This window comes from Saccostrea echinata, unplaced genomic scaffold (assembly GCF_033153115.1).
Source record: "Saccostrea echinata isolate AGI-Se365-2 ecotype Australia unplaced genomic scaffold, CSIRO_AGI_Sech_v1 ptg000012l, whole genome shotgun sequence".
In the NCBI taxonomy this organism is placed as follows: Eukaryota; Metazoa; Mollusca; class Bivalvia; order Ostreida; family Ostreidae; genus Saccostrea; species Saccostrea echinata.
Genome location: NW_026889761.1, coordinates 24,196,993 through 24,221,522, shown reverse-complemented (window position 1 = coordinate 24,221,522; position 24,530 = coordinate 24,196,993). Strand labels below are relative to the sequence as shown.

At 32.4% G+C, this 24,530-nt stretch overlaps 1 protein-coding gene and 1 long non-coding RNA gene across 2 annotated transcripts in view; one reads left to right on the top strand and one right to left on the bottom strand.

Moving 5' to 3' along the window:
- Window positions 1–24,530, top strand: part of LOC133186153 (uncharacterized) — a 235,607-nt gene that overhangs the window by 46,331 nt on the left and 164,746 nt on the right. The window lies entirely within an intron of this gene.
- On the bottom strand, window positions 2,624–24,134 carry LOC133185580 (deleted in malignant brain tumors 1 protein-like). The gene is made up of 7 exons (XM_061320882.1): window positions 23,861–24,134; window positions 9,883–9,918; window positions 8,983–9,164; window positions 8,115–8,277; window positions 5,584–5,619; window positions 4,944–5,072; window positions 2,624–3,557 (listed from the first exon to the last, which is right to left on the bottom strand). Exons 1-7 carry the CDS (start codon window positions 23,907–23,909, stop codon window positions 3,337–3,339), a joined length of 816 nt encoding a protein of 271 aa, XP_061176866.1. The 5' UTR covers window positions 23,910–24,134; the 3' UTR covers window positions 2,624–3,336.

The window sequence follows — 24,530 nt, the reverse complement described above, 5'->3', positions numbered from 1 at the left end:
CCTAAATATAGGGATTCCTTATTTTCAATTGGCGACAGAACTTCATTAATATTATGAATTTTGTCGAAGATTATACCAGACGTTGGACGAAATATGAAGAGGAAGATCTAAATACTTTGACGGAATGGATAAAGTGCTATAGAAATATATTAAAGAATCGTAGAAAGATAAAAGGCAATATACGAACAATCTATCCTTCCGTTTAAACTGGAGGTGAAAAAAATTTAAAAGATTACATGAACAATATGCCATGGTTCACGCAATAATGCTTGTAACAATATCGTCTCTGTTTTTAAGCCTCATTATTACTATATTTTAGAAGAACTTAGTTTTAATTCTACATCTGGAAATCTGACATATACACTTTTTAAGGATAAAATTCTTCAAAATCACATTTTAGTCTTTGTTACTTTTAACATTCCAGTCCAAGGTCAGTTCGATCCACCCTACCTTTACTGGATTCCTAAACTTCATAAAAATCCTTACAGAAAAGATACATTGAAGGGTCCAGCAAGTGCTCTTCTAAAACCTTATCTTTACTCCTAACAAAAATATTAACTGCTGTAAATGAGAAACCTCAGATGTACTGTGCTACAGAATATTCTAGAAGTGGTGTTAATGAAATGTGGATTTTTAAAAACTTTTTACAACCATTCCTCACGATAAATTAAAAACTAGGCTTTTTGGTATCATAGAAAACTGCTTCTTCAATAAAAATGGAAATCGGAAATTGTGATTGGTCATCTACAAAATTACTTTGTTAAAAATCACTCTGATTCGCATACAAGTACTCTGAAGTTGATATTAAAAGGATACAGGTGTTCCTCATGGATAACATCTATGTAGTCTTCGGAGACCAGGCTTCGGGCCATAAAACTTAGAGAGCTCACTTTTGATCTCAGTCTCACTTTTCCGCTATTAATTAGGGCTCACGGCGGTTGTGACCGGTCAACAGGGGATGCTTACTCCTCCGAGGCACCTGATTCCACCTCTGGAATTTCCGAGGGTCCGTGTTTTATGCCCTGTTTACAGATTTATATGTTTGTGGATTTTTTTTTTTTTTAGATCTATCACTGTTCGTTTCCTTCACCTTTTTCAATTAATTAATTAATCATGAAACATATGAAGATAACGAACAGTATTCAAGCTCAAAAGTCCATTAAACAATACAAAATAGGAGCAGAGCAAACACGGACCCCTAAAACATCAGAGGTGGTGCCATGGAGGAGTGAGCCTTTCATTTATTATTAGAAAAAAATGTTGTTTAAATTAAAAATCAATTATTTAAAATATAAAAATTACGTAATCGTTATTTAGGAAAGTTTCCAAAGATTACAAATCGAGAAAACATGATAAAATTTTACAAATTGCAATTGAACCAGTTGGAATACTACATAGTTAAATATTTTTTCTTCAGTTCAAAGCATGATTCAAGTCTGGATAAGAGCTTTAATTTATTAATTTGAAAAAAGCATAAATTTATTGTGTGGCAAAATACACCATGATATGCACAACATTTAAATGTACCACTAAAGATTTAATTCATTAAAAGAAAACAATCACTTAATTCTCCATTGCTACTGCTGAGTGGAACAAAGTATACACTAAAATTTCAATTTGCTCTATACCTATATGTCAACATATATATTTATATATCAATGAGATTGTTTCGTACGACGTCAAGTTCTTACATTCTTAAAGAACAATTAACCTTCCATTAGAAATATTTCATTTTGTCACTCAAAGACAATAAACAGGTTTGCAAAATTTTACAGCCAGAAATACGAAACTTTTTTAATATGTCTATATGCTAATGTCTAATGCTAAAAAGTAATGCTGGAATGCATGGGTTAAATCTTAATGAAACAATTTATTGACTTTTTATTTGCGTTAGTCTTGTGTAAGAACGGTTCATGACATAATCATCTTACGATCTACTTTATATATGTTTTTTATAAAATATTTTTCTCTTAAAAATGCCAAAGCAGTCTTTTTCAAACTGGTTGAATAATTGTCCAATGTAAGGCTATCTCAAACAACAAATTTGCTTAAGAGCCCTTTAAACACTACACACTAAATATCTCTGATTTTGTAGTATTTTTTATGCAGATGGTTTAATCTGCCCTTTGATCAAGAATCAAATAAATTGAAATGTACAAATTATTACTCAATTTGTGATCAAATCAAGCATTCAGAACATTTAAATAGGACAAGATGAATAGATTGAACACTTCATTTGCAGGTAATTTGCCCACTTTTAAAGGAAACAACAGTGATTTCTGTTCATCAGTACTCCATTGTCTTTGAAAATTTTCCTTGGGGGTTAATGCAAGTACCCTAGTTGAAAAAGTGATAGATAAGCTCAATATGTACACCTTTACACACTATGAAATGTCCAAAAAATCTTTCTTCTAGTGTATAGGGTCCTTAAGTGATATCGATTGTACGTATGCTGTTCTTTTCCTTATTTAAAAACAAAACAGGATTTGGGGGATTTTAAGTATAAAAATATTCTTAGTATAAAAATATTCTTAGTTATTTTCTACCTATTTTTAAGCTTTTATTTTGTAAATAAACCCAAATTTCTTTCATATACAAAACAAACATCATTTCAACGTGGTTATCATTTATTTCTCTTAAACATAACATGTTATTATTCATAACTCCACATCGTGGTATACATCATCATACAAAACATTTAGGTTTATGAAAAAATAATTTAACAGCATAAGCTGAAAAATACACACAGTATGTCATTGCTGATTTCAAACCTTTAGTATGTAATGGGATAGTGAATTTTGGGTAACAGTACAGGTGTGAAGTCATGCAACAATAACAAATGACATCGTGAAAGGTGTAAAATGTAATTAATCTACAATCTTATCAATTTTTGGGGGTAAAAATCAGGATACAATCTGACTTTTCAGATTAATTTGATTCAAGATCAAACTGATGAAATGCAAACAAGTAAAGAAAACAATTCATCATTACAAACCTTGGAAATATTTAAACATGATTTGTTGAAAACTCACACACACACATTCACCCTCACACACACTTTTAACACATCTTTTATTTTTATGAACCTAAAGAAGCAAGCATCGAAAAAACGATAGTTTAGTTTCTCTAAAAGATAAACATTTTATTTCATCTTCATTTTTTTTTCAGACTGTTAGCCATGGTACTTATCAAATATAAAATAATAATAAAATCCAAATATGCCATGTTGCGAGTATATTGACTGTCACATAACAGCGAAAAATAAAATCTCGGGATCGAGATCTGGAACTGATTAACGAAGCACGAGAGGAACTTGGCAATGTGGCGGTGGGTGTACTAACTATGCCAGGCCACTTTTTTATCCTTATCTTTGTCGTCTTTGCTTTTCTTGCTGTCCTTAGCTCGCCCCCGCCGACCCCTGGCCGCCCTCTGGGATTCTTCCTCCTCTCGCATTGCTTTCAGCTTTCGACGTTTTTCGTACGTAAATACGCCAATAAAGCAACCTACAAACATAGCTACTCCTAAACCTACACCGAGGCCCATATAGGCACCTTTTTCTGAAAATAAATACAAAAACTGTTTAAAATATGAAAGTTTTTGTTTTCATATTTTAATGAAAGATATTTATGGTTATCAATTCGGTGCATCATTTCATATTTTGACGTGTTGTTCATGAGAATCTTGTTTAAAATTCAACGCTTCTGAGTATTATTCTTTTACATTCACTTCAATTAAGGATTAATAGAATCATTCATTACGACGAGTGTTGGATAGTGAAATTCACCGAGGGGACAAGATTCACGGTATAGGACGAGGCTTTAATTGCCGAGTCCAAGACAGTGAATCTTGGCCCCGAGGTAGAATTTCATTTTCTCGCATAATCACCAGTGTGAGATTGACTTGTCCGGTGTGAGACAGCAGTGTGAGATTTTTCTGTCTTACACTGTGTATTACTACGCCGCGAACGATAACGTAAACATTCCGTCTTTATATAAAGAAATTGTAACAATGTTAAAAAATATTACATATACTTAAAATGTTGTCATTTAACTTATTAAGATAAACTTATTTTCATTCAAAATATTGTCGTATTTTCACTTTTTAAATGGCACTATTTTTAGATCGTGGAAGGATTCTTCTTGAATGAATGTGTACGCTATCGGATAGATAAGTTTTTTTTTATTCCCAGTTTTTATCTATCTAATTAATTTACATGGACTGAAATTCATTTTATTAGTTTACACTATGTGTAAACCATTTTCAGGTACGCTCTCTCCGATGGTGTATTTAGATTTTTAATTAGATGGAAAATTAAAAGAATATATTTTTAGCCCTATCATGGCGACGTCATTGACAGGCCGTTATTTTGGATAAAATAATGCGAGAAAAATAATCATTCATTACATACTCGTGTGGGAATAGTGAAATTCCACCTCGGGGCCAAGATTCACGGTCTAGGACTCGGCAAAGCCTCGTCCTAGACCGTGAATCTTGTCCCCTTGGTGGAATTTCACTATCCCACACTCGTAGAAATGAATGATTCTATTAATCCTACACGGGTATGTAATAAATGATTATTTTTCTCGCATTATTTTATCTAGAATAACGGCATTGCATCACCATTGAAAAAATTATATTTTTAATTATCATCCAATTAAGAATCTGAATACATCAAAGAAATCGTACCTGAAAATAGTTTTCACTTACGTGTAAGCTTAGAAATAAATTTCAGTCCTCTTAAATAATTCTGAATTATATTAGAAGGAATGCTTACGTTACCGTTCGCAGCGTAGTAATACACAGTGTAAGACAGAAAAATCTCCCACTGCTGTCTCACACTAGACAGGTCTATCTAACACCGGTGATTATGCGAGAAAACATTTGTCTTGAGTCAAGACAGCCATTACTAAGAAGTTAGTCAACAGTGTAAATTCAAATTTTACCCATTGAAATGCCGTCACAATTTTGTTCATCGCAGTCCACTTCACAACCACAATCATTGAAGCCATCACACCGGTACGACCTCGTTATACAGCGCTTGTTTGAGCAGGAGAACTGGTGAGATTTACATTCTGTCGGAAAATAAAATAATATATCAGAGGCGATTAACTTGAACGATATGTTGTTTCTTTTATTAAGTTATCTGCAGAGAAATACGATATTAGCAAACCAAATATTAATTTGCACGTTATATCTGTAATTCGTTATATTAATCGAATGTTGACTGACGCCTTTAATACAAATTGTTAGGCCAATAGATTCATAGTATATTTGCTACGGATTTCTCCATTTGAAAAAAGACTCATGACAAAGAGCACACGGCGGAGGTGATCGGTAAGGGGAATTTGCTCGTCCATGGCACCTGATCCCACCTCTGTTTTTATAGGTCCGTGTTTGGTCTGCTCACATTTTTTTGTTTCAGTAGACTTTTGAGCATGATTACTGTTTGTTATCCTTTCAGTAAGAATTCCTTTTTTTTTTGTATGACTTGGTGAAAAATTATTACTTCTTTGTAAAGCATGAATCCCGCACAATCGACTAAGAAGTTATAACAAATATTTTTTTTTCTAGATAAGTACTTACTCGGTACAGGATCTGTGACACTGCTATAACTGGAACCTGGATAAAAAAGGAAATGAGAATAAATTTGAATTAAAATGTATGAACATCCTACATTTGGTTCCTCAACCAAGAGACACATAGGCCTTGGTGGTCACCTAATTAACCTGCGTTTCTTAACATATGACCAGTTAAGCCCCACCTTAAACTAGAGCTCTGGACACTTGACATTGTGAAATTTGAATTTTGCTTAGACTTTCAAAATTATTGCATAATATTTGTCTGCTAAATGTTCAAAAAATAGATTTTAAAAGCTGAATATGATGCATTTTCAATATTTCAACGTAGCTCTATATCCTGGCCTGGGGTGTGTAAACCATAGTAGAAGGCTAACCTTGGTAGATGGCTAAGAGCTCACGATATTATGCTCATAAAAACGGTTTGTTTAGCCAGATGTCCGATCAAAGATGTTAAAAATATCTTGCCTTTTCAATTTAAGGTATGTCACTCGTCAGCTTTTCAGAAAAGTATGGTCAGAACCTCTAACTTCAAAATTATTTATTACAATTAAATTTTTATGATATATTAGAATTAAACAATGCCAAATTATTTAATACTTAATTTAAAAACTGCTCACAAAATTGTAAAGAAACGAGATTTATGGGGAACTATTTCTTGTAGTGGGAGAATATATTTAGAAGAAATTCTTTAAATCACATTTTATTATCTTGGAACTCTTTATACTTGGAATTTTTTTTTTCGTTATTATATGCTAGGAATATTAAATACAGGTTTCAATTAATATTTTAAAACAAGTTTTACAAATTCACTCAAAAGACTGCCAAAAAATGAAGATATATTTTTAAAAGAAGTAAAGATATCTTAAATATTGTACATCACTTGCCCCAACTTTTCTTTCATTTTTCTAAAGTACACGATACTTTCAACCAATCAGCAATAAATTTATTGCCTATGTAGATTTTAATGGTGTCTCCATATGAGTGAAAAATTCTCGAGAGGGACGTTAAACAATAAACAAACAAACAAAATAACCCAAACAATTCATTTTTAGTGCAAAAGGGTCACACAATAATTTATGAGCATTTTAATTAAAATTTGCCGGATTTTTTTCAGAACTTAATATTATTCAAGCTATTTTACATGAAATAAAGATTATATTTATTGACTTAATTACATTTGGTAAAATACGATAAAAGCTAAAGTGAATAACTTAAAAGTTACAACTTAAGTGCAAACAGTTCAAGTTAATTGTATCGCAGATCAGTAAGATGCACACTGACCCCCAATTTTCTTTGCGATTTTGAGTCATGCTATTTGAGTAGATATCTAAAATATACGTCTCAAAACATCCTTGATATAACTCATGTCACGAGTAACATACTTAAAGGAAACATAGTTCTTCCAAGCCAGGACAAGGTGACATAACGTTCGGAGAGCTAACTGCTCGCTCATAAAAATCCCGCAAACAGGTCACCTGCTGCTAAATGTCCAGCAGTAAAGATGATTGTCAAGGATATAATTCATTTTATAATTTTTTACGACCAACTTAGCCGAAAACTGGGTTCTGAATTCTAAACAACAGGACAATACATTTCATAATAATGGTAGAGGATTAACCTCCCATGTATACTTATCATGCAAACAGTTTACTCGCTTGATGCCCAGGGGCAAAGAATAGGATGTTTAAAGATTGAATAAATTCTTATAGCCTTGGTCTAATTCCAAATCCCAAGAGGTGGAGAGACAACTAGAGTTAAAATATTTATACCTCTTCATCCATATTATGACAAATAAACAATTATTTCTAAAAGTAATTTTTTGCATATAAGTTACACTGGGACCCATGAAACGCAACTTCAAACCACCTTGTATATGCAGTGGTCTGGGTGGTGTTATAAGATAACCAACCTGTATACGCAGTGGTCGTTATAAGATAACCCATGCGCTTTTATATGCAGTTGTCAGGGTGGTGGTATAAGATTTTCCACCTTTATATGCAGTTGACAGGGTTGTGTTGTAAGATAACCTACCCGTATATGCAGTTGTAAGAGTGGTGTACTTAGAGTATCTACCTGTATATACAGTGGTCGGAGTGATGTATTTAGAGTACCTACCTGTATATACAGTGGTCAGGGTGGTGTATTTAGAGTACCCACCTGTATATACAGTGGTCAGGGTGATGCATTTAGAGTATCTACCTGTATATACAGCGGTCAGGGTGGTTTATTTAGAGTACCCACCTGTATATACAGTGGTCAGAGTGGTTTATTTAGAGTACCCACCTGTATATACAGTGGTCAGGGTGGTGTATTTAGAGTACCCACCTGTATATACAGTGGTCAGGGTGGTGTATTTAGAGTACCCACCTGTATATACAGTGGTCAGGGTGGTTTATTTAGAGTACCCACCTGTATATACAGTGGTCAGGGTGGTGTATTTAGAGTACCCACCTGTATATACAGTGGTCAGGGTGGTTTATTTAGAGTACCCACCTGTATATACAGTGGTCAGGGTGGTGTATTTAGAGTACCCACCTGTATATACAGTGGTCAGGGTGGCTGTAAGACCCTGTGTTGTGTCAGCACCATCAGCTTTGAATTGTATGTACATCCATCGTGCCGAAGAATTATGCACCGCGTTTGTTTGGTCATCACAAGTATTTAGGATTTCATTGGCAGAAGCAGACCCATCTGTTATCTGAAAAAGATGTTTTATTGGTTTATTAAAAACTAAATTTGCTACTTATTAGAAAGATGTTAATATGATATTTACTGAGTATTTCTGGAATATTTATATATGTATTAAAACAATTATGGTTAATGACTTACCGATCATACGATCATAATAGCCATAACTACAGTTCTGCTGTTTAATTTATAAAAGCAGATTTTTAAAGGATAAACATGTATAGTAATTTTGGTGGAATCTTGGCAACAGCTCCACCCATCCCCACAGTTCAAAAAATTCATAGTTTTGGCTATGTGTTAAAATTTCTTTAAACTGGTTCAAACATTTTAGAGGACCAGATACTGACCACGAGGATGGACAGAAACGGACAGCATTAGCAGGCAACCTGTGTGAGTTTGGATTTAAATATTTTCCCTGTTCGTTATTTTCACATTTCAGTTTTCATGTAGCTTTTAGATCTATCATTTGATAATATTTTAAGAACATTTTTAGCTTTTAAAAATCAAAGAAATCTCAGGTAATTTGAATGGAAGTGAATGTAAGTGTAAATAAAAGCAAAAGTGAACTTTAAAAAAAAAAACATGTAAACTTAACTTTAAAAATATACTGTAATAATATATAATTATGTAATATAATGTATAACTTGAAAATATGCATACACCTGTAAATGTAAAAGTAAGTTTAAGAAAATTGAATTATACATGTAAAACTTACAACTATGTAATCCTCACAGGCGCCAGTGGAAGACTTTTCGCCCTTAAAGGTAAGGTCTATATTGACCAGATACTGATCAGGTGATTTAACGATCCATATACAATTAGAGTAGGCACCATAAGAACTGCCTGAGGCTATAGACCGGGTCTCCCCAGCCGTCAGCTCAATATAACCTCCGCATCCTGTTGGAGAAAGAAAACATTCCAGTTTTCTGGTTTCAGTTTGTTCAAGTCAAGAGATATACATCTCATAGACAATATTTACAATCACACATTTTAGTACATATGATGGTGAGATTAACATCCAACAAGAACAATATATGATATAATGATATCTATAATCATATATATTTAATACATATAATGATAAAATTAACATCCAACATGTACAATATATAATATAATGATATTTCAGTAATTTATAAATTAGTTAAAGACACTGTTCCTGTTGCACTCGCTAATTACAAAAACAAAAAATCCTAGATTACATAAAAATTCTTTCACATTTTGTGTACTAAGCAATTGCACCAATTTGAAGACACTTGGTCTCATGTTCTTATACATTTATTTTGTATAATAAATTTGATAATGTAGATTTTCAAAGCATTCAATGTTTTTAAATAAATTACTTCGAAATATCTATTACTGTGATGAAAAAATTATTTATCAAGGTTAGAATTTTCACACAGTTTTTCTCATTTTTATTTCGTTTTCTTAATATTTTCAGATGTTCCAGGGAGATCAAGAATTTTAAATAATATTGAAATTTTAAATAAATGAATTTATTAGCAAACAAAATCAACATTTGTTTGCCTTTTCATAAATTTTAACTCCATTATATACATATATACCATAAATAATAAAATATTTAATGGATCTATAGATAAAAGCACAAACATACCTGCATTTACATAGGACAAGCACTCAAACAATACACCTGTAATAGAGATTATGCAGTTTTAATAATTAAAATCATAGATTAAAAAAAATCAAATCTTCCAATTAAGCGATGTATAGATACTAAAGCGTTTTCCAAGAAAACAAAGTCAGTCGCGATAATAATATCGATAAGAAAACAACCACAGCATAGTGCAAGCTTGTGTTTTTGAGCATCTGAAGAGGATATAATAATAATAATAATAATAATAATAATAAAGAAAACATAATGAGACCTCGAATATTTTAAATAATATTCAAAAAAAGAAAATAAAATCATATTGCCTTAGATGTCTAGGGTTTTCGGGTATTGTGGTGAGCTAAACGTGAGCATCTCATGTATATTTTGTGTTTGGTGCTTTTAAACAGCAGAAGTATAGAATAATTCAATAAGTACCAAAGAGCAATGTCATGAAATGTTCCATAAAGAGCATTTTTAAAAGGTCTTGTAATAGCTGTAAGGAGACATAAATACCAATTTAATATCAATTTGAATTAGTGATTGACTGTGCTTATTTTTTCAAGGAATGACATCAATATCAGGTCCCCATATAGGTGACCTTGGTACGTTTTGATACAAGCAATAAACATGATAAATGTCCTATTCCTATACCTCATGGTAAAATGAAAATTCTACTTCTCTTTGGAACATATAGGACTATTCTGTTACGAACAATGCTCCAGTTTAAGGTCACTAGTGTGAATAAGAGGTTTTGCAATCGTAGCACCTCACTACTCCTAAAATATTTCCTGTAAACTTAGGAACTTACGCTACTGGGGACAGAATATAAGTTGCATCATCAAAGCAATTATGGAAAATCAAAATAAAACTTAGCTATTATGGAATGATACTCTCGCAATTATTATATCACCAAATTTAAATCTGGAATTCGATACAAGTATCTAAAGTTGTGTGTATCGTAATGCACAGCATCTACGAAATCTTGACAATTGTAGGACTCAAAGTTAATTGAAACGGAACTTCTCCAAAACATTTTAATTATAACTGATCCAAAGAGTGAAGGTCACATACAGGATCCAAAACATGACTAATAGTATCATTTTGGATCCTTAGTGGCTTTAAAACAATTTTAGTCTACATAGCTACTGGGGAATGAATATCGGTGACATCATTAGGAAACACATCTGTCGTAACGATTCCGTCACAAAATTAAAATTCATACAAGTATGTCAAAAGATAAATTTAGTTTCAAAGACGGAAAACCTTTCTGAGCCCCTTAGAAGCCTTAAAAAAGATCAGATTAGAAAATATTTTTACAAAATAGTAACTCTTGATATGACATGAAAAAACTTATTGTTTTAATTACACTCAAAATGAATAAAATACATTAGAAATGTAACATTTCAGCACATTTTTTCAACACGGATCTTTTATCAAAACCCATATTGCACATAACCAATCATGAGTAGAATGAAATATTGAGATAAGGAACAGTATTCAAGCTCAAAAGTCCATAAAAACAATACAAATCAGGAGCAGAGCAAACACGGACCTCTAAAACATCAGAGGTGGGATCAAGTGCCATGGAGGAGTGAGCATCCCCTGCGGACAGTCACACCCGCCATGTGCTCCTTGTCATGATCGGGAAATAACGGAAAATCCGTGGACAATCCGGTGTGTAAATAATAGCCTAACAATTAGTATGAAAAACGCCAGTCAGCATATGACTTGATGATAGATTGTATTTGCTGACAAGGTCATTGTATCGACCATAGAACTCACAAAATGAGCATGCTCTTAAGTATCGAATCAAATGAGAGATATAAACCACGTATCAGGTGATAAGGGTATTTTGCTGCATAATTAAGGGAAGTTGACGATTGAAAAGTTAAAGTCATCACGTTCATCATAAACCTTAGTTTTTATGTTACCATTTTCTAGTAAAATATCCAAATATGAAACAGATGTGTCAGAATCTGTAGTATCCTTTATTTCAAACTCACGGGATATATCGTGTCGATATATGAATGGAAATAACTATTGTTAATTGATAATGCGTCGTCGATATAACTAAAAGTCGAGTTGATTGATTGTATGTTGTTTAACGTCCCTCTCGAGAATTTTTCACTCATATGGAGACGCCACCACTTGCCGGTGGAGGGCTACAAATTTTGACCTATGTTCGGCACTCAGGGCCATTGAGCAGTGAGAGATCTTTTTCATGCCTGCACCTACTGCGACACGGGACCTCGGTTTATGCGGTCTCATCCAAAGGACCGGTCTCCACGTCCCGCAGTGAGATTCGAACCCGCGACGTAAGGATCAACTCCTTACTTCGCGACTCTAGAGCAGACGCTCTAACCACTGCGCCACACGGGCGACTCAAAAATCAAGTTGAAGGCTACAGCATGTGTTTTCTTCTTCTTTTGAATAAATTATGCTTCATATGATAAAAAAAAAATACTATTAGGTTTACTAAGAACTGTTCGCGATTGGTATCCATGGGAATTCCAACAGATTGTTGGAAGACCTGATATCCAAAAACCACATAGATATTGTCAATCAGAAACTCAAGCATCTTTTTAATACCAGCTTCAGAGACTTGTGTATACAATCAGAATGTTTTTTAACAAAATAATTTTGCAAATGACCAATGACCTAAGAATAGTTTTTCTTGTTTTCTGGCTATCACTAAAAAGCAGAAGACTTCAATTACCAAGGAAGATGCCAGACGGGCTAGAAACAATGTACAAAGTATCTGAATTTTCTTCAGAAAAGATCTGGTATAAAGAAAAATAATATCATGTTTTCATTTTGCATCTTACATCTGCATCATATATGTATATGTTACTTATCAGGATCATCGTCCACCAATACAATGAACAATGACAAGAAAATCATTTAAGCCAATTAGAAAAAATATTGAAGTGGAAATAAATGCGCCCCTTATTAGCAGACCTATTTTTGTATTCACCTGAAGCAGAATTTATTCAAAAACTTCTACATGAGAAGAAGAAAACACTTGCTGTGGGCTTCAACTCGACATTTCGATATATCGACGAGGTATTATCAATTATCAATAGTTACTTTCATTCATATGTCGACTCGATATATCCCAGTGAGCTTGAAATAAAAGATACCACAGATTCTGACACATCTGTTTCATATTTGGATATTTTACTAGAAAATGGTAACATAAAAACTAAGGTTTATGATTAACGTGATGACTTTAACTTTTCAATCGTCAACTTCCCTTAATTATGCAGCAAAATACCCTTATCACCTGCATATGGGGTTTATGTCTCTCAGTTGATTCGATACGCAAGAGCATGCTCTACGTATGAACAATTTCTAAAACGAGGCAAGCTATTACAAACAAGTTGACGAAACAAGGATATCAACAGTCTCGCTTGAAGTGAACTTTTCGCAAGTTTTTCGGTCGATACAATGACCTTGTCAGCACATACAACCTGTCATTGAGTCAAATGCTGACTGACGTTTTTCATACTGATTGTTAGGCCATTATTTATACACTGAACTGTCTACGGATATTTCCGGTTTTTGTTTCCCGATCATGAAAAGGAGCACTCGGCGGGTGTGACCGGTCGGCAGGGGATGCTCACTCCTCCATGGCACCTGATCCCACCTCTAAATTTTGAGGTCCGTGTTTGTTCTGCTCCAAATTCGTATCGTTTCATTGGACTTTCGAGATTGAATACTGTTCGTTATCTTCATATTTCACTTACTTGAAATTTGAACAACATTATACGAGAGTCAGTAAATACGATAATTCATTAAACTAGGATGCCCTCTCATATTTTCAAATTATTTTAAAGGGTTTGAGCAATACAATTCAAGGATTTGCAATTGGGATATAATAAAGCCCTGAATTACATCGACAATCACATTTGAATTAGTATCATTTCTGACTCCTACATCTTTCTGTTATGACTACATCCAAGGTAATGGACGGTTTCTTAGACTGTGTTTCTGAATACACCAATAACTTCATGTAATTGATCCATAAAATTATAGAGAGTAGCTGTTTGACAGAGAAATAACACATAAAATTATATAGACAGCAGCTGTTTTACAGATAGATAGGTAAATAAATGTACAGAGACTGTTTAATAATAAGTAATACATATACTTTGTCTTCTTTAATAGGTGTTTTCCATGTCATCATTTTGAACTTTATCCTTCTATTTTATGTACAATGTCTTCGATATCCATGATCATAGAATACATTGTTATTTGTAGGTTTAATCTATTTATTGACAAAAGATTATTTTAAACGGTTCGTAGATACAAGGGGTTATTAATACCGACTACAATAGGGCCGAATTGAGAGATAAAAATCTTTAAAATCCACCTGACAAATCGGTAGAACTCAATCCGTGTGGTTATTATCTCTATAATCCCTAAACATGAGCAGAATTTAATTACGCTTAAATCTTTTGCAAAACGTACTACATAAATGTTCAGTATCGCCTAATATGACATTAGTAAGAAGAATTGAATTACTTATAAACAATTAAGCATCTGAATTACAGAAAAAAAATGAAAGGGTCTGCTCTAGCAATCATTTTAAATCCAAAAATTCGTAGAGGACACGAAATACATAAATTGATAGCTTCCTTTCTTGAAAATTCCTGAATCAGAAGTTTAAAAAAATGATACGGTTGCTCTGTCATATTTTAGCATGGAATTATTCTTCTTCTGCATAAAATTAATTTTGTACTCTACTTTCACATAAATTACATTTCTTCTTAATCTCGTATTACTATATCACGTCATTCTGCAATTGTTCTTTGGCAAGCATATCGCATCAATTATGAGAACAAATTATTTAATCAATTATTAATATTAAAACTTAAAATTCTCTTTGGAACTCGTTGTAGGCAAACAACATTCAGAGAGGAGAAAAGGGACCCGGAAATGAAGACTTGAAATTAGATAGTTCAAATAAGCTTTCAAAATGTTATCTAAATGGAAATCTATTGCACATTTCTTCACGCGAGCTGTGGATTGATAAAATATTAAAATACAGAGTGAGAAATCATGGATTGTAATTAGTATTCATAGTCCAAATAATAGAGACGACACATCATATTTCCATTTCAAGACACGTTATTGTATAAACCTAGAGGAGTCAAAGATATCATTTTTTCATACAAAAGTTTGTATTCTTAATTCATTAAGGAAATCACTATCTTGTTTTGGATTGTATAATTCTTTTTATTGACAGATTTCTCCAGCATTTGTGAGCTTTAGAGTACTTGTTAGTAGAAACAGTCGTTTTCTACCTTTTATATTTCCCGATCTATGCATTTATGCCACAATGACTAGGGTATCAAAATTCTAAGGTTTATTCCTGAAAGTTAACCAAAGTTGCTGAGATACGATATACATTGTGTTATCAAATGAAGGCTAATACAACTTTTGTGATACATTAACTCCAGAGAGCAAAGCCTGAAATATACATGTACATGTATACAGACAGCTAACGATATCTTTCCTTATCCATAACGAGCTAAATATCTTAATTGATTAAGAGTTTTGTATATTGCAGATATATCCCACTTTATATATAGATTTTCCAGAAAGTTTTCAAATTATTTTATTTTATTTTTTGAAACAGCAGCAAATATCTTTCTTTTATACAAAAAAAAATAAATGATAAAACACTATTATTAGAATGTATGCCTAACATGCATCTATAAGACGGTATTTCTAAGACTACGTCATTGTGTCCGGTGGGGTATCAAAGAAAATATTTCTTATGTATAATTCATTTTCTTTCAAACATTATATTATGGAATTCCATATACGACAGCCAACTGCTTACTGCCAGCTGCTCACTGCTTACTGCCAACTGCTCACTGCTTACTGCCAACTGCCACACATATTTGAATAAATTTTCATTTTTATATTGATATTTATGTGAATTTTCATAAAACCAGGCGCGGATCCAGGATTTTTTTTACAGGAGGGGTCCACCCCAGTAAAAAAAAATCCAACCCAGCAATTTCTTGACAAAAAAAAAACAAACAAACAAACAAACAAAAAAAAAACGTAAACTCCTTCCCTAAACGTAAAAAACCTATTTCGGCGGGGGGAAGGGAGGGGTTGACATCTTATGCTTCATATCTATGACTTTTCATATCAACTTAACACGGATCCACGTTTTTTAGGAGGGGGGTTCCAAGGTCACCAAGGCATTTAGTTGGTTTAGTATATACATTAAATAACTCTACAAATTCCAGGGGTGGTCCGGACACCCATGCACCCACCCCTCTCACCGCCCCACTTTAGATCCGTGTATGTAAAACATAACTTATTTGGGAAAACAAAGATATAGATCTTTAATTTGAGAAAGTATTTCACTATAGAAATTAACGGAAAATGGAAATTTATTTTCAAAACATCTTCCCCCGCGAAACAACATATCCTTTTTTTCAGTTTTTATTCATTCCAGAGGTTTTGTTGTCTCACGGGGGAGGGGGGGGGCACGTGTTTTTTGAAGATTAAAAACAGGAAAATAGTCATTTTATTACCAATTTCAAATGAGATCACAAATAAAAAATGTACTTTATCACTTTATCAATCTCATATGTTAAATTTTACATAAGTTAAACCATACGGTGAGATTTAAGAGTCATTTATCCATTTTCAGTTTCATGAGTATTTGAAAATGGTGATGTTTTCAGCCTGATTTCAATTGATAAAATTTTCTACCCCCTTATGAAAGGAGTTGTAAATAAGAGCAATTAACTTTTTGTCACTGGTTTTTAAAATTAGTACTTAATACTAATGAACTTTTCTTTGCGTTCAAACAAGTTTTTGTGTCCAAATTGTCATTTATATTGAATTAAATGGATGGAAAATGTTGGCGGGAATCGAGAGTTAATGTGCGTAGTTCTTACAATAATAAGAAAATTTGGCGGATTTAGGAATTTTTAAACTGTAAAGGCGAGGAAGGAGTAAATCGAAAGAAGGAGTATTTACTCTTAAAAACAAAACATTTAATTTCTGCATTTCGTTGCAGGCAAATAATTTGGTAGCTTTTTTTGACGCGGGTAAAGGGGGGGGGGGGGGTTAGTGGTTACGCCCCCCCCCAACCACCACCACCACGAATGTTTTTTTTTTTTTTTTTTTAGATCTAACAGATCGATCATTAGCCATTAAAACGATTTACATAAGACACATATAAAAATTCCCATACATAGGTACTTTTTCTTGGGTAAAAAGAAAATCCGAAAGATGTTAATAGATATTTTAAACTAGGCAAAAGTTATTTTTTATTATAACTTTCAGTAATATTTCTATTATAAATAGATATTCCAACAAATGTTACTCAAGACCCTTTTAAAAGTTTGTTCTTTTGTCGTATGTGACCCCCCCCCCCCCCCTCTTACCCGCATCAAAAAAAGCTATCAAATTATTTGCCTGCAATGAAATGCAGAAATTAAATGTTTTGTTTTTAAGAGGAAACACCCCTTCTTCCGATTTACTCCCCCCTCGCCTTTACAGTTTAAAAATTCCTAAATCCGCCAAATTTTGTTATTAGATCTATTGTAAGAACTACGCACATTAACTCTCGATTCCCGCCTACATTTTCCATCCATTTAATTCAATATAAATGGCAATTTGGACATAAAAACGTGTTTCAATGCAAAGAAAAGTTCATTAGTATTAAGTACTAATTTTAAAAACCAGTGACAAAAAGTTAATTGCTCTTATTTACAACTCCTTTCATAAGGGGGTACAAAATGTCATCTTTTGAAATCAGGCTGAAAACATCACCATTTTCAAATACTCATGAAAATGAAATGGATAAATGACTCTTAAATCTCACTGTATGTTTTAACTTATGTAAAATTTAACATTTGAGATTGATAAAGTGATAAAGTACATTTTTTTAATTTGTGATCTCATTTAAAATTGGTAATAAAATGACTATTTTCATGTTTTTAATCTTTAAACACGTGCCTCGTCGCCCCCCCCCCCCCCGTGAGACAACAAAACCTTTGGAATGAATAAAAACTGAAAAAAAGGATCTGTTGTTTCGCGGGGGAAGATGTTTTGAAAATAAAGTTCCATTTTCCGTTAATTTCTATAGTGAAATATTTTCTCAAAATAAAGATCTATATCTCTTTATTTTCCCAAATAAGTTATGTTTTACATACATGGATCTAGGGGGGGGGGGGAGGGGTCGTTGGGAGGGGGGGTCCGGACCACCCCCTGGAATTTGTAGAGTTATTTAATGTATAGACCTATACTAAACCAACTAAAAGTGACCTTGGACCCCCCCCCCCCCTAGAAAACGCGGATCCGTGTTAAGTTGATATGAAAAGTCATAGATAATATGAAGCATAAGATGTTAACACCCCCCCCCCCCCCCCGCCGAAATAGGTTTTTCACGTATAGGAAAGGAGTTTACGTTTTTGTTTTTGTTGTTTTGTTGTTTGTTTTTTTTTTTTTGGTCAAGAAATTTCTGGGTTGGATTTTTTTTTTACTGGGGTGGGCCCCTCCTGTAAAAAATCCTAGATCCGCGCCTGGTTTTATGAAAATTCACATAAATATCAATATAAATGTGAAAATTTATTCAAATATGTGTGGCAGTTGGCAGTAAGCAGTGAGCAGTTGGCAGTAAGCAGTGAGCAGTTGGCAGTAAGCAGTTGGCTGTCGTATATGGAATTCCATATAATATGTCAATTTTTTTTTTTTTTTTTTTTTTTTTACATATTTCTGTTAATGAATACCACAAATAAAGCACGTATGGAAAAAGATATAACGGTAAAATTTTGCGACAGTATAAACCATATTTTAAAATATAAAACAAAGGCATCTTGGTCTTACGACATATATTTAACATAGCCGATAACTGACCCGAAGTCTCCCCTGTTAATGATATGCAAACACAATCAATCACTCTTGCAAGCGCATTTGTTGTTTAAGAGTAATCTTCAAAGAGAAATAATTTAAATATCAATAAATCAGCGATTGATTTCCTTTTGTTGCTGTATCAGATGTTCACTAGATGGACAATATTTACAATGAGTTTGAAAAATGTCATTTATAAATGTCTATAGGAATATTGAGCAGAAATTCTCCAAGATAATGTGTCCACACAAGACTACAGGAATCCAATCAATATTTAATTGAAAAATGAAACTGAGTTATTAAAGTACAGACCTTGAAATCCGATGAACAACAGACGAAACATAATGACGTTAGCAAATAGGTTTTAATGAATGGTAATTGATTTTCTTAATGCTTGGTAATAATTAACAGGACGTGACGCTTTCTGAGGGTATGAACAACGTGTCTGATATGTTATGGGAGCATCCTGAATTATTGATGTAAACAGAAAAAAGGTTTTCTTCTCGCACCTGCTTATTAATGCAAAAATGTTTAGGAACACAGAAATACCTATGAAATTGTAATGATTGCATTATATCATGTTCATTGTGTATTGGCATCAGTTTTCTAGACACTACTTAAGAAACATATTTCAGTTTGTATTTAGTCTATGAAGACCCCATACTTTGCACACATGTATATGTACATACGTTTGCTTGTACTTTCAAACACACAGGTAAAATCTAAGGAGTATTTCTCCATTTTTATCTTTTAGATAAAGATTACTAGAATATGGAGTTACTTATCCCAGTTGTGTTTGTAAGGACATGAACTTAAAGAATTTGATTCAAATAATTCTTTCAAGAAATTGCAATAATTGTGATAAATTAGGGTTAAAAAGGTAACGTTTTAATAACCAGCATTGCGTATACGGAGGCCATAAGAGGGCGACAAAGTAGAACATTTTACCGAATGTCTTAAATTCTGATGGAATTTCGTCAAATTTGAAGATATTTTTTAACTCGGAAAATAAAGAGCCTATCTGAGATTTTCATGTTCAAAATGTACTGTATTTCACACTTGGAATGTTTCTGTGACCTCTGTGTATCCTATCGCTTAAAATCAATTCTCATAACAGGACTAGTAACAGGTTGAACTCTTGCACCTGTCTACCACACCCCAAACAGGGGGCGAAAAAGAAGGATTCGCCCTATCTTATCCTTTAAAGATGTTTTAAAAGAACGAAGAAAAGCTTTTACTCCCTTGATAGAAGTTATTGATTATTGGACCAGTATAAATGCTTGAATGATAACCCTTCAATTTAAATGTGTAATTTTTGCATAAATAGTGTCCAAAGAACTTACATAATATTTCTTAAACAATTGTATATATATATATATTAGAAAAATTAAAATCGTTTAAATCAATTTAAGGCAGCAACCATTTTGCATATTCCACAATGAAATAATGTTTTTAATTATATAAAACTGAACACTTTTATGAATATTGAAAACAAAATCAGTTACATTCATGTTAACTCAACTAATTTATTGCATGTTCAACGCTGTCCAAGAATACTTTTATAAATGGTATGAACCTGTGCTCAAAGTTTTTTTCCCGTATTTTTTAATAAGAAAATTGTATATTGCAACATTTGTCCTTTTTATCAGTATGTAATTTAAAATGGCTTTCAAACCTGCATTTGTGCCAATATTCATGGGAAATATAGAGTCTTTTTTGCTAGAAATAAATATCTTATGATAAGTAAGACACATATAGACGATTTCTATTCACATTTAAAAGTAGATTAAGTTTATTTTGCTTGAAAATGAGATCTTGAAAAAAAAAATCATTTCGAAATTTCATTCTGAGTACATTCTAAAAACATCTTCCTGTCATTAATATTTTAAACCACACTTTTAGCTATTGTTATTAAAAATTACGACTCTTCACAGCAAAAAAGTCCCTATTCAATTTTTATTAATATTTTTAGAAAACACTGGGTTGGAATTAAAAAGATATTCCTTTATGTATGTGAGTGGAGACTATTGACAGAAAGGTTTAGGTGGGATTAGATTGATGATTTTCTACCTGAATAGTTAGAGCCGTGACACAAAAACACACAAAGGTTTAAATTGTGGTGTAACTATGTATGGACGGTAGCCCAAACTTATGTTACAATGCTTTATTATAAGCATTTACTCTGATTCTGTTAAGTATTTTGTTGTAAACAATTAGGGATAACACATCAGACTTTTGAAGGAAAACGAGCTTCTTTTTTCTTTATTTGAACGTAGCCTGGTACTTATAAAAAAACGTATTGGGATGTTTTAAGGTTTATATTATTAAGGTTTTAATTGTTATCATTGTCAAAAAATAAAGTTCTTTGCTTGATTTGACTTTTTGTGTAGTTAGGAGCTAGTTGAAAACGGTGTGATATTGACTTAGGTAGGTAAAATACATGGAAACCGGCTTCACATAGGTTATCACTTGTAAGTGGTTCCCCGAAGCACCTCTGTTAAATACATGGGTATGTCGATCCTTGCATTCTAAAAATGGTAACTTTAATTACTCTGCCAATGAACTCTTTTATTTATGCCATTATATCTTTTGATTGATATTTTTTAATAATGTATACATATATCTAACAGAACTATTAGAAGATTATATCATCTGTTCTTTGTAAAAATTACGCAAAAGCTTGGCATTCTCTAATGAATAAGCTGCTAACATTCAACAATTTGTACATTATAAATGTACATTTGATGGGGGGGGGGGGGGGGGTTCTGATGTACAAAAAGTTGAACTTTTTAAGATTATTCATTTTTTTTCTAAATGAATGTGGTCGTTTTTCTATAAAAAAAATTAATTCAGTTTATTAACCATATATGACCTAAACTTTTGTCAGTCTAGCTGGAGTTTTTATTTCTAAATGTTCAGAAAAGTAAGGAATGTTTCGTGAAATATGAAAGAACAAAATGCCAGGTCAAATAGTGAAATGGTAAACAAAGTATTTGAAAGCCTTGAATGGTGGTTGTTTACCGGTAATGTAACTCACTACAGGTGTGCCGACGTTATAAAATTTTCAAGTACGCCTTGTATTAGTTGTAAGGCCATGAGTTGAAAATAATGATAACCATTCGATCGTTGAATATAACGTACATGTTGGAAACTTGTTTAAGAACTGTGAATTTTAGTTTTTATTAATAATCATATCTTGACATACTACTGAATTTCTCCTATATTAACATATTAGTATTGAAAGGCACCCAATGCAATTTACAGGAATCTGGCAAATGTCCTTTCCAAGAAATCACTTTAATTACTCTTTGATAGGAAGTTTGTCATAATCTAGGCAAATCACTCCAAAGAACTAAACCATTGTAACAACCTAAAGGTTCCATAACTGTATAATATTTTGTGTGTTTAGAGTCAAGCGTATTTAGAAAGCACATTGATCAATATAATGTGTAATGATAAATATATGAGAAATTATTGTTGATACTAATTTATATCTATATTTTATTAACTGTAAACTAATTATCTAATTGTTGATTCACGTATTTTTAAAAAAAATATTTGGATGAGTTTATTTGAAAACATTCACATTTAATAGCATATGAAACCAATAATTCTTTAACCTTATTCTTAATGCTCCCAATTATCTGTTTTCGTTTCCTGAGGTTTTGTACGCAGATACAGTTTGATATATTTTGTCAGATCTATATAGGATATATATACAATCTTGACAGAAAGTGCGAAAATGGTCTTTCTTTTTTTTATAAAAAGGGGAAAATTGTCTATACACCGTCTAATGCTTTGACAATAATCCTTTTACACATGGGATCTTTGGTCGATAAACGACACGCACTCGTATCTTAGAGAATGATTTTTTCTCACATCAGACTGTTAATGCTTTTAAAATCATCGTTGGGATTAAAATCAAATACTCAATAAAATTAAAATGTCCTTTGTGAAATTGAGTAGCTCTTTGAAAGAAAAAGTTTGGTGAAGATAAGTGTTATTGCTTATATCTATTCAGAATTTACTTTTCCCTTCCAACAATTACCAGTGAGTCCTTAAGATACTCAATTCATTTAAACGATGTACTCAATTCAATTTAATCAGTTTCTGTAAGGAGAAATCTATCTATTATTAATGAATTTTTATGGATTTCAGATTCTCCAAAGAATTATTGTTATCAAGTAATAATGTTTACAAGTTTTTATATCGATGTTGTGTCACTTCTACACAGTCATCAATTTAGAATGTGAAGCCATTTTCCCCCAGAAGGAGAGATTTAATTGTTAAAAACTGGAAATTTAAGAACACACAATATTAGAAAGAAAATTTTATGACACCCAAAAACCGTTTAAGATTTAAACTTTGAATTCACAAAGACACGAAACTCTTTAAAATAATTAAAATGTAAAATGTGAATGGGTATTTTTATTTCGTATTGACGGAGTTTGACAATTAAGTGTCATCTACGTATATAGACTAAGAAAATTGATATTTCTCTGTCTTTTCTTCAATATTCTGTCAAAGCTAACCAGATTACCGTTCAATTAAGCCGACCTTGTTGGGGATAAAGGTTGTTTATCTAAGGACGGGATCAATATATTAAAATGGATACCATTTACATTCGCATTAACACAATATACAGTCGGTGGTCGGAAATGAATTCTTGTGTCAATACAACTATATAGATTTGTATTTAGGAGTTCTGGACCAAGACCATGAAAGTATATACCTATCTTTTAACTTCTACAGTCAAGGGAACACTTAGAATTCACAAATTATTGTATTTTGTGATGGTTGAGAGTTCTAAAATGTTATTTTGTGTTTTTTGTTTCTAAGGTACGATCAGGAGTCAACTTTGTTAAACGAAGGCTAGAAAACTGTAAGATGGAATCAGTTGTTAATATTTTTAAGCCCTTTTTAAAGTCTGTAACATTCCTTCTTAAGAAAAATGTTCTCTAGTAGCAGTAGATCGTGTTTATTGTCTGGGAAACATATAAAAATACATATTAACCTGTCAATGAACTTTGACAGCTCAGGAAAGAAGACATTTCCTTCGAAGGATTAAAAAAAATAATATAGTTGTAACACTTACCCACAGAAATGAGAAATTTCCATATAATTCCAGAACTAGAAATCCACATATCTAAACTAGCGTCCGTTTTCTACTAAGCCTCATGTTTACAAAGACTGGGAAATAAGAATTTAATTCCCCCAGATTAACATCTTTTCTGTACTGTTTAAATCCTCGATATCCTTTAAAACAATGTCAAAAATATTTTCGGTCATTAGATACGTGCATTAATATTTAAGCCCTCATATCAGAGTATAAAGCCATGGTTTGGTTCTTAGATCCATTGCTATACTCCATTGCGCATGATCGGTTCCATTTAAACGTTCCAACTGCAGCGTGTATATACCATATGCGTTTTTACTTATCGATATATATTGATCTTATATAGCGTAACTAGACGTTTGTATGTTCATATTTATGCGAGCACATTATGCAGGCCAATTAAATGTTCTATGAAAATCTATTGAGTAATGATTCTGAGTCAATATTTTCTGATTTTCATCTTTCATTTTTTTTTTTTTTTTGCGTATTGTAAACTACCGGGTCACACACAAAAAAGGATACAATATCCTTTTACATAAATTATTCATTTTAATACATTTTCAAACAATTTAAATTTCTGTAATACTGTACGTCTCTCAACAATTTTTTTTCAATGATTCTTTGTATTTTGGAGATTCTTTGTATAGCT